Source organism: Catharus ustulatus, chromosome 3 (genome assembly GCF_009819885.2).
Source record: "Catharus ustulatus isolate bCatUst1 chromosome 3, bCatUst1.pri.v2, whole genome shotgun sequence".
Taxonomy (NCBI): domain Eukaryota; kingdom Metazoa; phylum Chordata; class Aves; order Passeriformes; family Turdidae; genus Catharus; species Catharus ustulatus.
Window position 1 is genome coordinate 44,023,466 of NC_046223.1, and position 17,909 is coordinate 44,041,374.

General features: G+C 37.3%; 1 protein-coding gene across 1 annotated transcript in view; it reads right to left on the reverse strand.

Annotated features, from left to right (window-relative positions):
* GALNT2 (polypeptide N-acetylgalactosaminyltransferase 2) overlaps nucleotides 1–17,909 on the reverse strand; it is a 90,474-nt gene that overhangs the window by 18,441 nt on the left and 54,124 nt on the right. Inside the window, exons 4-8 of the mRNA XM_033055118.1 lie at nucleotides 13,739–13,837; nucleotides 13,085–13,152; nucleotides 12,156–12,221; nucleotides 9,068–9,189; nucleotides 1,733–1,820 (exon numbers count right to left, since the gene is read on the reverse strand). Of these exons, the coding sequence (XP_032911009.1) occupies nucleotides 1,733–1,820; nucleotides 9,068–9,189; nucleotides 12,156–12,221; nucleotides 13,085–13,152; nucleotides 13,739–13,837 (443 nt within the window). The remainder of the gene's footprint in view (nucleotides 1–1,732; nucleotides 1,821–9,067; nucleotides 9,190–12,155; nucleotides 12,222–13,084; nucleotides 13,153–13,738; nucleotides 13,838–17,909) is intronic.

Consider the following 17,909-nt stretch of genomic DNA (forward strand, 5'->3'; position numbering starts at 1 on the left):
ATAGACACTGTACCTAAGGTTGAAAGCATAGTTCGGTTTCCAGTGAAAGCGTCCTGTGGTGCCAAATGCTGTAATGCCTCTAACATGGCAATTTCTCTTTTGGGATCTGACAAGAAATATATTATTTATATTTCCACTGACCCTCAAATAGTTTGGCATACTAGTATGTGCAAAATTTCCATTAACCTTTAAAAAAAGGCAGTTTCTCACTCCTCAACCAGAATTATGTAGGCTTCATGCTTCTTAAAAAATGAAAAACCCAATCTCTGATTGTGTACGAAGGGAAAAAATGAAAATTAAAAAATAATAGATAAATGAAGGAATTGGGAAATACAGATTTAAAGATAAAGCATGAAGGGTAGTAGCAAGTGAAACAACCTCTCAATCCTCACCCACTTCACTAAGAAAAATTTAGCAGCAATCAAAGGTTTCAAAGAAAGAATTCTTCTTCCTGCAGACAACAATAAAAGCCACATAATGGTATAGGGATTTCTGTAGTTAATATTTAATGAATAGATTGGGTAAAGGCCTTAAGGTTTAATAATGCTGGCACACACAATAGTACAGAACTATACATTAGCATGCTGAATATATGCACCATAGGTGTACTCCAAACCATTAATTAAAAGGATATAGAGCCTCTCACCTCCAGATCACTGGTGAACTTGTGACATTCTATTTGCATAATATGCAACACTATGCAAATATTGCTATTATTATAGTTCACTGCAACAACCTAGGTGACCAATTAGAGACTAGAACCTGAAAGAATAGATTGGAAACTGTTTTTTCCTTCCTAACTCAAGAAAGTCCATTCATAAAAGACAGGACACTGTGAGAACAGCACTTCAATTTCTGTATCGTGGTTCATCTTACACCTTTTATGCAGACCGTTTGGTTTCCAGGGTTGTGGGAACAATTATTTTCAAATAATAGGTAAAAAAGGGAAGTAAGCAGGTACAGAACAGCTGTTTTAAATATTAGATTCTTGTTACCCCTGAAAGAACTTTTAAAAACCTGCAATAAGTAAGGAGTTTAGCATTTAGTTGCCCTCTCCCTCTCAGAAAGAAGAAATTTTTATTTATTCTTATTTAGGGCTCCAGAAGTCTTTTTGCTATTTGCTGTCAATACTTTACACTACATAAACATATTGAAATTGTAGTACTTCTCAATTTAACAGGGGATTCTCTCAATGGCAAAGATATAAACACCACAAATTTTCATGGTCACATGTGAGTGTTTTCACAATTACAGATTGTGGCTAAAAACATTTATTTTTAAAACACATTCCAAAGCCTTCTGCTTATTCAGAAGAGTTTAATTTTTTAAGCAAACCAGCATCTTGAAAAAAACCTCATAGACACTGCATTGTTGATGGGCTTCTAAACTAGTGAGCAATTAAAGCCTATGTTATCTAAAAAGAGAACGATAAACTCTGGCTATTAGCTTTTTCTGACACATTTACACAACCCTACAAACTGTGGAGCAAGTCTTGCACATTGGTAAAAGGCAGCATAAACTTTAAAGAATTAGTATAATAAAGATGAACTTTTAAAGCAGAGAATAATAAGGCCAATTAAAATCCAAGCCAAGAAGCAACCTACAGAACTTGAAACTAGATCTATGAAAGGGAAGAACAGTATGCTAATTGCCCATTCCACAACTGCAGTGATTATGAGCTTTGATTCTTGATGGGTTTTTTTAAAGTCTGTATTCCAGTACAGGTACATACCGCCTTTTAAATCAGCTGACGCCCCCACGTACTGGAAGTTGTCCATATTAATTACATCAATAATAGGAGACACAACTCTGGTCTTGTCCTAAAATAAATGTTAGAAAGTAATATTGAAATAATGAAATCAATATATAAAGATTCAGGCAGGATGTGATGTTGAACAGTTCAGCAGGATCTCATTAGCATGTCTCCCCAGCTCTCCCCCTATTTCCACTTACAGCTCTGAAGAGCCCGTGCTGTGAATAGCACTGCTCAGCACTGCTTCAGAGAGCAGAAACCATAGGATATGACTGGAAATCCTCCTTCTATTCTCGGCTACTTTTATTCAGTAATCCCCCTCTTCTGACTTGCTCTTGAAGAAGGCAGCAAACTTCTGGTTCTAAAGGCAGTCAAGCAAACAGCCCTTGCATTCTTACTTTCAAACCAAATGTAAAGAAAAGCATCCAGGCAATTCATATTTTCCACAGCAAGTCTCTAGCCATGCAGTGGACTACAGTCTTATTATTTCAACCTTTAAGGGACACTAAGACTTTTCTAATTGCAGAAAGGCCTAAGGTTAATGCCAATCCATTTCACTCCAGAAGAATCACACTTCAATAACAGATACTCAGATAGGAGAGAGAATCTAAAAAGCATTTCAAACTCATGAATGCTATTAATCTCCAGCAGCCAAGATTCCAGTGGTACAGATAACCATAGTCTTCTGTAGAGGCATGGTCTCGTATACTATTCTGAGCAATGTTAATTATTTTAGCTGATGTTTTTGCCAAAATAGCTTAAGAACAAAAATCTTTCCAACAACTCCATGTGCATCATCCAGCAGAATCACAAGATCTCAGTGTTCTAAAATAAGACTCATCTAATGTTAAAAATGCAGTATCATGGTTAAGCCAGTTTGTCTCCATGACTTATTGCTTGAATTCAAAATAAAAGTTTTGATCTGCACAATTTAACATCATTCAGAGAACAGATAACTTCAGAACAGCATACCATCAAATCTGTGAATGTTTTGAACAAACAGAAGATACTTTGGTAACTCCTATTACAGAGAAACTGTTCTCATGGTTAAAAAATACAACCTAAACCTCTCCATTTTAGGAATTTATTTTATGCCTTGAAACAGCAACACATGTATGCTAAACAGTGGTTCAAGCAATGTGTCTGCCTTGCTAATCAGTATTATACAGAACAGATTGGAACCAAATTAGTATGAGAATAGCTTGAGCTCGTAAGAAGAGACTTAAATGCGACTTAAATGCTTTGTTTGGTCCAATAAGTACCTTTAACACCCATTTTCTTTTATTGTACCTCAACTAATCAATCTCTACTGATTTTTATTAAGTCCTAATTATGTAAATGGCATTTACTAGGTCATTCTGCCTGGGTGAGCAAAAGGTCATGAATTTCTATATTATCCAAAAGAAGAACTCAAGTAAACCCAAAAGAATTCAAGCTGAAGACACATTGCCTTTTACGTTCCCTTTACAATCACTGCAGTCAAGGCCAAAAACCTGCTTTTATGAGAGATGTAATATAACATCTAATCGGGTCTGCTACTAAGAATTAAATCATTTGGTCTACAGTAAACTAGAAATACAAACAAAAAGAATCCAACCTGCCGCACTCCCCCATCCATCACATCTTTAGCTCCCGTTTCTGCTAGTGGTAGCCTCAAGGCTATGCTTGCAATGGCAAGCAAAGCACAGTTCTGCTAGCTGTGTTGCACTTGGGAGGCAATTACAATTAACTGCAGCTTCACTGCACTTCCTGTGTGTGTGTGTACACCTTCCTACATGACTGAAATGCTTTAGATGTACCTATGCCCTTATTGGCATTCTATATACAGTGACAGAATTAGGAAACTCCCTTAAGTAAAGGCTGACGGGACAGAAGATATCGAGCTTGTCCAGTTATTCACAGTATACCTATAAACAAAAAATACAAAAATGAAAACATCCTTTTTTTCTCATTTATTCCTTAGCATACACATCTATACCCCTCTCTAAAAGCATTTTTTAAGAAGAATTCTTTTTTTCAAATGGTTCTACTTGGTCACATTGAACTTGGTGGTAAAAGCTGCCCAAGTTATCAGGTGTCACATTAGAGCTTCATTTAGGCTTCAGCTTATCTCCACTGAGCTGCATAAGCAGGTAGCATGTTGTCTCTATACATCTGGGATTTCCTCAGGCTTTTACTGCTGGTCTGATTATTTCTAGCAATATCAGCGCAACACTGCACTAATGCCACTTGCTACACCTAACCTATTTTAACAGCTCCCAGCTGCTTCTCTGACAGGCAAATACCCAGGCCATGCGCATTCAGTCTGATGTATAACCCCCACATTGTTGACTTGAAATTATGGAATTTGCTCAGTAGCAAAGCAGAAAAAAGCTTTTTACATTCTTAAGGTGATGTTTTGCAGAGCATTAGGAAGTTGTTAATGCAGAGACTGCTAAAAAAGAGCTTGTGGGTCTCCAAATTACACAGTTCGCTCATTTAAAAGACTAAAAAGCAGCTCTCCCTTTAATCACACCATGGATAAATAAGTACCTTACTTTAGGATAATTTAACATAGAAAGTCTTTTGCCTTCTAATGGAAGGCACAACTGGAACGTCATGTGCTCCTTGGTGAAGGTAATGAAAAGAAATAGCCTGTGAACACCGCAAGTCTAGCAGCTGGAAATTTGTAGCAATTTCACGATTATAAGCCGCACCTGATTATAAGCTGCATTTCCAGGTGTTGGCAACTTCTTGTTCTTTGTCCATATGTAAGCCACAACTGACTATAAGCCACAAGTTACAATACAGAGTGTGATAAAAGGTATCTATTCTATCACCATCTGCTGAGGGTGGGGGCAGTGATCCTTATCTCAATAGCAGATATTCTGCTAATGGGCCATCCATTGAAACCAGGCAGGGCATTGTTCTTTATCTTTTCACAACCCATCCTTCCTCCAGAGAGTCATTTTCTGCTAATGGCCCATTGAGTCCCACTGTGTGACTGATAAAATTACTGCATCCCATTGGAAGTTGCTCCAGCCAGGGGGAAGAGCCCAACATTTCTTACCAAGATAAAAACAGAGGTTTTGGGACACTAAGAGAGCCCCTTTCTCCACTGGACTCCAGAGGAAAACCGGATTTCTCCACATCACCACTGGACCTCTGGAGGGAAACTGCACCTTGTACAGGAGCACTGCTCCAACTGAATCACATCTGTCACTGCAAGGGGACTGCAATCACCATTTAATGGGACTGCTGCCAACACCCTGCCTGACGGGGTGTCAGGTTGTACTCTGACTTTGTCAGGGTTTGGAGTTTGTTTCTTTGTAGTACTGTATATTTCTATTTTAATTTCCCTAGAAAAGAACTGTTATTCCTAATTCCCATATCTTTGCCTGAGAGCCCCTTGATTTCAAAATTATAATAATTTGGAGGGAGAGGGTTTACATTCTCAATTTCAAAGAGAAGCTCCTGCCTTTCTCAGCAGACACCTGTCCTCCAAACTAAAACAGCAACTTTTCGTTATTTGTCCATAAATAAGGCGCACCTGATTATAAGCCGCACTTTGGGTTCGGACCAAAATTTTAGTCAAAGTGGTGCAGCTTATAATCGTGAAATTACTGTATATTTTCCTTTTAGCATTGTATCAGTTAAAAGTTGAGTTACTCAAAGTCAAAACAGCTGAGACAGACATGAAAAAACAAATCACATCTCACTTCTTAATCTTAGTTATTTCTTCCTTTTAAGATCTTATTTTGTTTAAAAATACCTTCCTAAATTACTGCTTTGCTATGAAAACAGATTAATTCAGTTCTGCATCAAAATCTTTCAATTTATATTTTTCATACAATTGCTGAATTCTAAGAACAGAATGTCAAAATGTTTAGAGATTTGAAATGGAAAAAGCCAAGTAGATGAGTACCCATGAAATCACTAGTAGAGATGTTTTCAGGACTGTGTATACTTATTACTATGCTGACATTTTTGGGTAATGTCTCCTCTGTCTCCTCATTTAATTACATACACATACATTAAAAAAAAAAAATCTAGAGGGCATAAAAGGTAGCCTTAACAATCATGCAGAAAGTCACTCTCCAGGAAGGAGCAAAGAAGATATACCAGCTCCAGGTTACACAAGTATCTGTACACATTCTGAACTCTTAAGTGCTCACCTTGTATTCTGCATTAAGCTTTTGCTCAAATTGCTGTAGAAAAGTCCCTAGAAGAGTCAGAACCCCTCCAGAAATGCTGAGCAAACATGGCTGCTGAAAAAAGGAAGATATTCTAACCAAGAAACCATCTTATAGAAGAAAACTGTGGAAGGGACCGTGCTTCAGTTCAGGAGGAAAGCTTGATATCTCAGGTGTCAGACGCACAGCTTTCTAAAGTGTTTATAGAACATCAGATAGAGTACTGCTGAACTGACTTGATTCAGAGTGTTTTTGGAAGCTGTAAATTCTTATATTGTAACACACACAACTAATCTCCCAAAACGCCAACAGAAATAAATGCCAAGTGGGCAATTCTGGAACAGAAAACAAAAAAAAAGGAAGAAAACACACCGTCCACTAGATACATAATAAATGCAGCCACATATCAGAAAACACAGTATTAATGAACAGAAGCCCTGACCTGAAAAAAGTTACCAGTGAGGCCAGAGCAGAAAAGAGTTCACGTTTATTCAGCTTCTTGTCACTGAGACTATCAAAAAATGCTGCCAATTAATATCAACTAACATATGCTGTCTGCCCTGTGAGCAGAATTAATCTATTTAAAATAACAAAGAGCTGTCATGTACAATATATAAACACTAATCGGGCCTTAATTATTTGAACAACCAGGAAGCTTAAAAGCTGCTTTTTCAAATCTCATACCTGTTGGCTGGGAATATTTGCAGATAACAGTTAAATGGAATTCTACAGTCATTATTTATTTAACAGTACATCAATCTTTTAAGAATAGAGAAATATATTCATACAGTTGAAAACTATGCAGTGGCACACAATTAGTGTACTATGGTGACAATTGGAAGGAGCAAGTTTTGAAGGATCTAATAAGTGTGTATAAAGTAGATGCTGCAAAAAAGCATAATGTACACCAGCTTCTCCAACCTGATACACCCCGTGCAATGCTGGACCTTCACAAAATTGCCAGCAATTTAATAAGAGGTTTTACATTCTGTTACAATGAAAAGGTAACACTTTTTCAAATTCCATATCCGTTTCAGAATGATAAATGACTATGCCCTGCAAAAAGTCATACAGAAGAAAAAGAGGCAAATGACTAAGTAACTGTCTTGCCAAACGCAGGGTTTTGCTGACAAAAACTACCACTTCTCTTCTTATTTCTTGAATGAATAGATGCTTCAAATAGTTAGCACAAAAGCCTGAAAACATTCCCATGTCCTAGATTCTACAGTGCTTTAGCTGCAAACACATATATTTATTGCCTTCAAGTTGATTTTCCTAGTTAATAATTACAGAGAAATTCTCCCAACCCTTCTGGGGCTGCAGCACTTTAGATAGCTACAACAATAGGAGAAAGTGCTACAGTACTCATGCTTAAGGGCTTTGTAGGCGCTAGGTACTTTAACAGTGTTCAGGTTTGAGCTGATTAGTTATTTCCACTCCAAAACAGGACTTCAACTGCTGATTTGTCTTGGGCAGCTTGCAGTAATTCTCAAACACCCAGTAAATGTAATAGGCTATGGCAAATTGTATGAGGCTCAATAAGGCAAAGGCTCTGCACTCAGGTCACAATTTCATGTGATGATTTGGGGATGCTGATTGACAGCAGCTGAACATGACCCAGCATGTGCCCAGGTGGCCAAAAAGGTCAATGGCATCCTGGCCTGGACTGGCAACAGTGTGGCCTGCAGGACCAGGGCAGTGATCATCCCTTTGTATTCAGCACCACTGGGGCCACACTTCAAATACTGTGCACAGTTCTGGGCTCCTCATTCCAAGAAAGACATTGAGGTGCTGGAGTGTGTCCAGAGAAGAGTAACAGGGAGCTATGAAGGGTCTGGAACACAAGCCTTTTGAAAAGGGGCTGAGGCTGTTTAACCTGGAGGAAGGAGGTTCAGGGGAGAGCTTATGACTCTGTACAACTACCTCACAGAAGGTTGGAGCAGGTGGGGATCAGCCTCTTCTTACAAGTAGCAAGCATAGGAAAGAGGAAATAGCCTCAAGTTAGATCGCAGAGGTTTAGATTGGGTATTAGGAAAAATGTCTTTACCGAAAGAATGATCAAGCATTGGAACAGACTGCCCAAGGAAGTGGAGGGGTCACCGTCCCTGGAGGTATTTAAGAGATGTGTAGATGTGGCACTTCAGGGACATGGTTTAATAATGGGCTTGGTGGGTGCTTGGGTAACAGTTGGACCCAATGATCTTAAATGTAATTTCCAACCTGTATGATTTTATAATTCTAAAATCATCATGGAACCAAACAGAATAAAGAAAATCAGTCATCAATTGATGGCTTTGTCATTGGCATACTGAGTGTACAGGGTTCATTTCCTTCTTTCTCCCTCTTTTTGTTTTTGGGGAATGCAAAGGAAAGCATAAAGTGGGTAAGTGAAGAATTGGGCATTAACCAAGTAGAGTAGCTTAGCAAAACCATTTTGCGCAGAAGCATTTTGGAACAAAACCTTTCCTGGAAGCCTAGCTTTCCAGAAAGTGAATGCAATTAAGAAAGAATAAAAACCCTGTTGTCTTGAGTGTTCCTCAATGCTTTTATAGAATCACACTTCATTCAATTTCCACTTCAACTGAGTTCTTCCAGAGCAAGTTAACAAGTATAACCAACCCCTGGAGAAAACAGTACAGTTTCACTCTCAGTCTTCTCAATTGCTTTTCCAGGACACAGACTAAGCATCATTTTCATAGATGCTGAGAGCCTCTAGTTCTTGCTAGTTTCCGTGAGAATTTTGTTTCACAAGTCATCCTCTCTCCTATTATCACACTGAATCTTAATGAGGCATAAAGATTCAGGTAAATTGAATCACACCAAGATGATACTGGTACAGGAGAATCATATTTTGCTCTAAAGATTTTCAGCTTACTGAGGCAGTCCCCAAAGAACCAAGGAAGCATATATTTGAATTACTTGCGAAGATAATAATAAATATTCAGATTTTATGTTCCTGTGTTCACAGATTAAATGAACAAAAATATGTTTTAATCACAGAACACTCTAATCATCTCCATCACCTTAAATCAGCAAAAAAGCTTCCTTAGGAAAATGAATAAAATTAATCTAGTATAAACCAGATGGCTTGAAAATTTAAAAGCTGCTTCTTCAGGAAATTACTTTACAACTCTTTACTAACCTCAGCTACTCTTTCCAAAAGTGGTTCCAGCCAGTGTTCATTGCACTCACAGTGACTATCCAGAAAGGTCAACACTTTGGCTTGTGCTGCATCTGCCCCTCTGACACGGGAGCGCATGAGGCCTGAGAAGTGAAGATAAAAAATTTTAAGTACTTCCTGGGGAAAACAATCAACAATAGTGAGAAACTATTGCATTCCAAATTAGAAATTATTTAGATTACTCAGACAGGGCAAATACACAAGCTCCATTATCAAAATCAGATGCTAGTTAAGAATCCAGTGAAGTGACTTCACACCAAACAGCCTGCAAGTGCCCAAGCTACTGCACTCTACAGGTTCCCATCTGATTTAGCAGAAGAAGCAAAGAACCTCTCCAAAACAAGTGATAGACGAGTACAGATGGGTCTGCATTACTCTAAGTGGTATTTACACCAATAAACCTTAAGAATGGACCTGAAAACAAGACAGTCTCCTAGCGTTCTGCTATGCAACTGAGGAAAGCACCATCATTAACTTGTCCTCCTCACCTCTTAGTCCTTACCAGAGTCTGTACATTCTTCTATGAACTTCTTCAAGAAATAACCATGCTTCATTAATTCCCATCTGAGAGCCACACCCCCCCAACCCATTTGTCTTTTCTCTGTGATCACAGCAATTCTCTTGCTTTGCAGTTTGCTTGGGCTTTGTCTGTTTTGAATAGGTATCTTTAGGCAGAAACTTCTGGCAAAACCAAAAGGTTCTTCTCTGTTTCTCGATTACACAGATATCCTCACTGATTTACCCTGCTCCTTTCCTTCCTTCTTACTATTTGTTCACTGGATGACCTCATCATTCCTTAAAGTCCCTTGCTATATATACACACATAGCAAGCTTCCTCCCATTCCTTTGCAAATTTCCTACCTCCTTTTTTCTACTACTATTCAAAAATTTATTGATTTCTTTTTGTCACATGAGACCAAAGCCAAGTCTAGTTTTTTGGGGTTTTTTTCTCCCCACTTTCTTCATTGTTTTCCACTAAATCTGTTCTGGTTTGTTTGGGCATTTTTCCCCATCAACTGAAATACTGCAAAAGAGTCAAGCCAGTTACTTTGCACTTTACAAAATAAATATATAAAATATGACTCTGCTATCAGAATAAAAGATGCTTAAGAAGAAAAGCTTGTTTTTTCTGACCAACATTCAATAACAGCTCCATCAAGTCCTTTTCCTATCTCTTGTTTCAAGTGTGAGCACAGTTCCAGATACACACTGTGCTATAGCTCTCCAACATCTTATATTTTATCTGTGGCACACTGACATCTAACTGTACCTCACAGACTTAGTGCTGTTGCCTTAATTTCAGCCTTGGAATATGTTCTGTTCAGCTTTTCCACATCAAACCATTTCTCAAGCACTATGGCTATACTTTAACTTCTCAATTCTTCCCCCCAGAGCTTATTATTGTTAAATAACATTGTTATAGAACCTACTGTCTTGCACTAATTGCATAGAAAACACACAATAGTGTTTCTAATTTTAGAGTTAGTGGCAAAAAATGGAGGTGAGCCCTTTGGTCCTCCACAATTACATTCAGGTTTACTACTAATAGAGTTGAAAAGGCTCCATTGAACATTACACTGTAGACTACCATATCCTCAAACACACCTGCTCCCATAACACACTCTCGTACTACAGATGAGACAAAAGCTACTAATATTTATTACTGAAAAAAAGGCAATTAATATCATCCCCTCCACTGACACCATCTCTTCACTTCAACTTTTGTTTTAAAAACCCACTGCTGTCCTCTACTGTTCATACTGCTGAGCTATTCTTAGCATCCCACACATTGGTTAATTTCACCAATTTCCTTAACTTTTAATTTGTATCTCACAGAGATATAAAGTAAACTACTACTCTTCCATCTACAAACAATTGTTCTTTTCTGACATAATAGATTTGTCAAATTATATTTAATTTTCAGATATACTGATGAACATTCATAATCATGTAGTTGTATATGCATTGAAAATATTTAAAATCACTAAAATAAACAAATATCAAAAATGTGTTACTTCATTCTGGTTTTTTCCTTATTGCTCTCTCCATCTTCAAGTGATACACTGAAAAATGACATTAACTTACTCAGAACCTGGAAACCATGGCAAGTCATAAAAGACCTGCTTTCCTAATAAGCCTTTGTTCACAAGTATATTCCAAATAGAATATTTAAACACTAAGAATCCATCAGTTATTGCAATAACTTTGATTATGGGACAACGCAGATTTTGTGCATGTCATTTCCAGTTCCTAACAATCTAATGATTCCAGTTCTTCCACAGGCCAGGCTGGCAGTCTAGAAGATACAGCTTATAAAAACTAGCAAGTCTATATCTGCTAATTCAGTCAGCTATTTGAACTGTCAAATCTCAGTTATTATTTCAAACAGCTGTAGAATAACAGTTGCCTGTATCCAATACCTTAAATGCCATCGTCAGCGAACTGCTGACTGAAGGGCTCAGTGATGTGAGACCACAACTTACAGAGCAACATAGAAGAAAATACAAATGTAAGTCAAATTTGTTACACTGGCTTCAGCAAAATCAGCATACTCGATCCCAGCCCTCCTGGCTGCTCAAACCCTCTTAAGTCAAAGCAAATTGTTTGTCCGGTTGTCCATCAACTAAATCCACAAAATTATATCTAATAAGGGAACCAGCAAAATAGAGGGCTATTTTTAAGTAGCATTATTTCAAACACAGATACATTTTACAGTGAGACCATGTGTACAATGGAAGCAGATTAACTAAGGATTCAGTGCAGTAAAAGAAAGGAAAGGCTGAAGATGAAATGCAACTCCTGAAGGAAGTTCTCACTGTAAAAGCCAAGAATGGGCAATCGTGCACACAACAATAAGGAAACAATCAAATTACTGTTTTTACCTGCACAAATACATTTTTTGTTCCTTCTACTAACAGATTTATAAATTGAAGATCTCTCTTCCAATAAAGAATGTAAAGCAGAATGTTCCCTTAAAAGATTTGATGAAAACTAATAGATAAGGCAGCACAGTGGAATTTGTATCTTACTTCCTTAAAATTAAGCCTACCTTCTCGGCGATCATTTCGAAGAACCCGTACTTTTTCAATTTTTCCCAAGAGAGCTCCATCATCAGCTTCAAAAAAATAAAACAATAATAAGTTTTTTAATTAAAAAATAATCAAGTGATGAGAACCAGTTTGTCATCCAACACTGTATACCAGGAGAGAGGTTCTCTTCAAAGAAAAAAAAGTTTTGTAGGTGAAAGTGTTTGTGGTCATAATTAGCTACTCATCTCACAAGAAATAAAGAAATTACTACCTTCACGTTACTTAAAGCTAGCTTCAAAATACAGCATTGAAATAATTCTAACTATTTTCTTTGTTTACTTTAGTCAGTTTCTACATTGCATAGAGAGAAAACTTTCATAGGATTAAATAAACTGTTTTCTTTGTCTATAAGAAAGCTCAGTTTCTAACAAACATTAAGACAAACCTGACTTAAGCTAGAATTATTAAAAGTATTAATGCAAATATAAACATTAGCTTCTTCTAAGAAATATTCTCTGAGGTCTATTTCAATTGTTTCAACTTCTATCATGATACCCTAGTACCTACAAGACACTGACATTTAAGATTCAGTAAGATTTTTTCCGAGAGACTGATGGAAATGGCATTCATTTAAAACAGCACTACAAAAATATTAGTTGCAAGCACCATGGTTTTTATTTGTACTTAAAATAACATACTATGGAAAGGCTCTTTTTAAAGATACACTCTTATTATTTCCTGTTAGCTGAAGAACAGGATATACCAGAAATATTTATAGAGACTTCACATTTCCACAATGACAGATATGGAAGAGGTAAGACCTGGTTTTGGCCAAGTCTCCACAAACTCCTGCTCATGTGTCCTATTCTCAACTGAGAAACCTATCAGCATCTACAGGAAATCATACCAGAATAAGCACAGTAAAGTAGGACCCTGTAAAAGTACTTACGATCATTACTGTAGTCATCCACCAATATGATTTCCTTAATAAGATGTGATGGACTTTTTTTAAGGACACTGTAACAGACCAAAACAACAAAAAAAATTCCAGCAGTGTTGATTTTCCATAATAATGTCATAAAAGCCGTTACTTGGTTAAGCTGCAGCAGAACCTAGCCCAGGATGTTACTTTCAACAATATCTGTTGGCCCATTCTTACAGAAAGCATGAAAAGAGGCACATGTATAATTTTGTGTGTTCCTTCCTCCCCAGCTCCCTATCTCCCCCACCCCCACTATTCCAGCCTCCAGAAATGAGTGCATTAGACAATAGCCAACATGGAACTTTTGCAGTTATCTTTGAGTAAAATATCACCTGGGAATGCATCTACCCTGACCTTTTCTTGAAATAGTCAGTTTCCAAACATCATCTGGCAAACGGTCCCATGCTTTCATGCATTTTAGTTAAGGTGAGCATCACTATTTTGTGGATGTTTAACATCAGTATTTCAGGATGCAAGAACTGAAGACCTCAAAGAAATTAGGACTTATGTTTTCCTCTGCAAATAGTTTAGAAGAACATAATGGCTTGTTACTTCCCTTTCTTGTCATAAGCTGACAGAAATGAATGGCCTTAAAGAAAAATGAGGCTCTCTTATGCCTACCTGACCACAGTTCGAAGCAAAGCAGATCTTGCCTCGTTATGAAAGGTGATCACCACACTGGTGGCTGGCAAGTCTATCCTCCATTGTTTCCGTTGACACCTGAAAGAAATAATACCTTGTCATTTCAATGTCATTTTTACATCCCAGGCTTGGCAGACAGCCTTCATTGCAAAGTATTTATCTCATTAACTCCAACACGCTGCCTAAGAAGAATGAAACAGTTTGTTTTCAAGTGAGATTATAATCAACCTGTCTTTTGACACTTTTGGTAGCTGTTTTAGTACACAAAAAACTAAAAAGTCAGGGGCACGTATGGGCAGGTTCAGAAAAGTCCCCAGACCATCATCATTGCACTATGTCAAAAGTCTTCAGTGCAGTTGAGTATGAAACCAGAGCCCCTCTTTTACACTAAAAGCATCCAAGGAAATAAGCATATTTTCAATGAAAATGCACAGGTTCATATGTTTCTTCTTTAGAATGGCATGTGTCCACTTCTGCCTTTATTTTTAAAGCTCCTGTAACATCCTGGCCTTGCTCATAGATAAAATTAGTTTTCTATTCTAATGAGAACTTGTAAGGATCATAACATTCAGAATTTGAAAAACAGAGCAGTTGTGACAATGCTGAGCCAACTAAACACAGAACCATATCCTTCCAAACCATAAAGATAATGAAATATTCCATCTATGTCAACTCATTTTTCATCATCTCTAGAAACCTGAAATTAATATAATAATTGAAAAGCAGCAAATCAAAAAATGCTTCCTTCAAGACTACAATCAAGCTATTTAATCCAATAAAATAAACCAAAAACAAAGATACTATGCTCATTGTATTAGAAACTAACAGTACTAGAAAACAATGTATATTGAGTTAATGCCAAAAGCATTACAAATGTGACAAGTCATGATCCCAATTTCCATTTGTGCAGTGACACACGGCCAGTGAGGTATTTCTTCCATGTCCTTTAATTAAGTGTAGAGTTTTAACAGGAGTGGTTGTCTTCAGAAGGAATAAGCACAACTAGCAGACACCTGTAGCACATCTAGCAATTGATTTCAGTACTTATTTCAGCAATTCAATTTCTGTATCTGTGTACTATTAATCAGACCAGTTATTAAGGGAAATTTGCCACCCACATTTCTAAAACCAGGCCTCTGCCTGCATAAATGCCCACTCCACACCTGATTAAACATCTGCAACACACACTATAAACAATGCGACCTCCAACTTCTTGGAATCAGAGAGGAAGCAGCAATGTGCTTCTTGCCCTGGTCCATCCTACAAAAACCAAAAAACTGTGGTATTTTTGATATAACACAGCCATAGTGTCACACACATTAGTGCCTGCATGAAACAAAACATTATCATGCTGCAGTGACCTCACTTAGCTCTGAACAAAAACAGAGTCTATGCCAAGCCTACAACTGCTGTGTCAGATTAGCAGGGCCATCTCTGGCTGTGTGGTGGGCGTACAAGATGGCTTTGTCACTAGTGCCCAGCAGGAAATGCGTAAAACTCAAATGCCTATGTGTTCCTGAAAAATAAAGAGCAGCTCCTCTAGTGTGAGCTTCTGGCAATTCATCAAGACAGCTAAAAGATGTGCAATTATTATACTCTGAAGTCTGTGGTGCCAAAGAAGATACTCTTTATCCTGCTAACTTTCAAATTACCCACAGAGGACCAAGCTGTTGTGCATACAGTTATCACATGAAGCATTTGCACTAAAATAATTAAACAGTCACATTAAACTTACATTGATCTCTTTGCAGAAGAGAGCACTTGAGCTAGACCATATTAGGGGGAATTAGTCAAGGCAATGAAGCCTCTCAATTTTAAGAAAACTCAAGAAAAGAGCACCACTGTGCATTTCAGAGGGAGAAATAAGACTTCTATACTTCAAGTATTACTGTCTTCAGGTCTTCATAAATCCCTGCTTTAACTGGCTCAGTTTCAGTCTTCCTCCTATTCCACTGTGTCAACAGGGCCACAGTTAAAATTCAAACCAAAGAAACAATGTCATTATATTTGGCACGAAGATTTAAACTTTGTCTCCTCAAGCTGCAGTACTTCAATTTTATAAGAATAAGAAAATACATTGAGTTAAGACAGAACTTGAACTGAAAACTTCAATGAGATCTTCAATGTTTAGCATAGGTAGGTAAAATCAGTTAAAACATGAAAAGGACATTCTTTCCCCCAGAGATTTGGACTAGTTCATTTAATTAACATTTTTCCCAAGACCTCTGATTTGTTTGAAAGCACTTTTTGACAGAAATATACATTTTAACTAGTGCAAGGATAGCATTCACTTCAACTGCTACTAAAGGCACAGGAAAGTTTTTTTCTTCTCTACTTAAGAGTAAAATTTGTGTGTGAGGTCAGAAGCTTCTAATAGGTGCCAAATGACAAATCAGCTTAGTGCAGCTATTGTACTTGACACTAATTCCTAAAAATCATGACATCAATTAGAAGATGCAATCAGAAATTACTAGTCCAAAGCATACATGGAGAAAATTGGTCCACAAAAAACACGGAGTGCTTTCATCCTTCATCTCACTTGGGAAACTATTTTACACTGACAGGACAGCCCTATGACTTTCCTATTACAACTGTGACACCTATTTGTCACTTCCTGCCTCTCCAAAATCTACCATGAAAGGAAACCCAGAGGTTTCTTAGTGTCACTGAAAATGGTAGTTGTGAGCATCAGCTGGAGTGAGAATCCATGTTCCTGCTCAGAGTTCTCTCCACTTCCTTTCTTATATCCTCATATCTGCCTGTTTCTCCCTTCTTCCTTTTGCTTAAAACAAAGGTAAGCAGCTAAAACGAGTGAACCAAAAGTGTCTTCTGGTACAGCTGTCAAGCCTTCACAAAAAGTATGAGGAAATCTTTTGTCTTCCTGCTAGTAAAAGTTTGCATGATGTAAAAAAAGATTTAACGTAGTATTAAGAGATACAGTTACACTCACATCTACATATCTAATGTAGAACCCTGATAAACTGCTTCTAAACAGTCTAGAGAATTTCAGCAATTTAAAAAATTATATAGTAGTATTTTTTTAAGTCAAAGAGCCTCAGACACATCAGTAAAATTAATGACAAGTTACTTAAGAAAAAGTATTTCCTCAACCAGGCTTCCTTCCTTAAAAAAGATTGCAACAGCTCCACAAGAGATCTTAATCTCAATTCAGTTGCTTTCAATTTTATTAGAAACTAACATGCTTCAAAGTGTTACGTGCTCAGATATTCTTCTTCCTATGGCTAATGCTCTTGTCCTTTTCATTGCACAGCTCCCAAACAAATATTTCATGTAGCTTTTTCAGCTTCTGCAGTGAAAGTTCTTCCAAAATGGAAGGAAAATTAAATACAACAAGGCAGAGAACTCACTAGGGACAGCTTTTAAGAATGATTGATTCAGTTTGTTTTTCTGTTTGGTTGATTGTTTTCTTTAAAAGATGACTATTCACAGATCGATGGACACTTAAAACTGCTCCATGGTAAAGTCTAAGTAATAATCCCAGCTCAGATTTAGCCTTTCCCCAGTAACATCTCTCTCTGGGTTCTTTTCCAGTGCTGTTTAGTGGAAACACTTAAAGTCAGCATATAATCACAAGACTAACAGTTAAAAGAAACATGGCCATTGTAACAATTTACCTCTGGACATCTCTCTTATTGAAGCTATTCTCAAAGGACAGCCTTCGTCTGTTAGACATATGCCCCCCTCCCTCCCCAAGGTTATTAGGCATCTAAAATATTCCAAATTCAGCATATCTGAATCACAGAAATGTCTAAAAGTTGGTAGTTGAGTCTGATCCCATGGAAAATAATACCTGATCTAAAAAGTTAAACCATGTTTCTTGTGGGAAAAAAAATGCGTATGCTATGAAGAAAACTCAAAAGTAATTTTAAACTCCTCACAGGAGGAGGCATCGTGTTTTTCTTGGCAACAAGCGAAGCACCAGATTCTTCCTATTTTGACATTCAATTAACAACAAATTACTTGTTTTACTCCATTTACAGATATTTTGTGTAAAAAACCTAAACCCATACTATTATACAAGGGATTTCAAAAATGACTGAATTTCTATACAAATTTGCTTCACTAGGCCATTTCTGATTAAAGAGTTTTATGGGAGAAAAACAGGAACCTTCCTCTTTTCTCTCTCCTC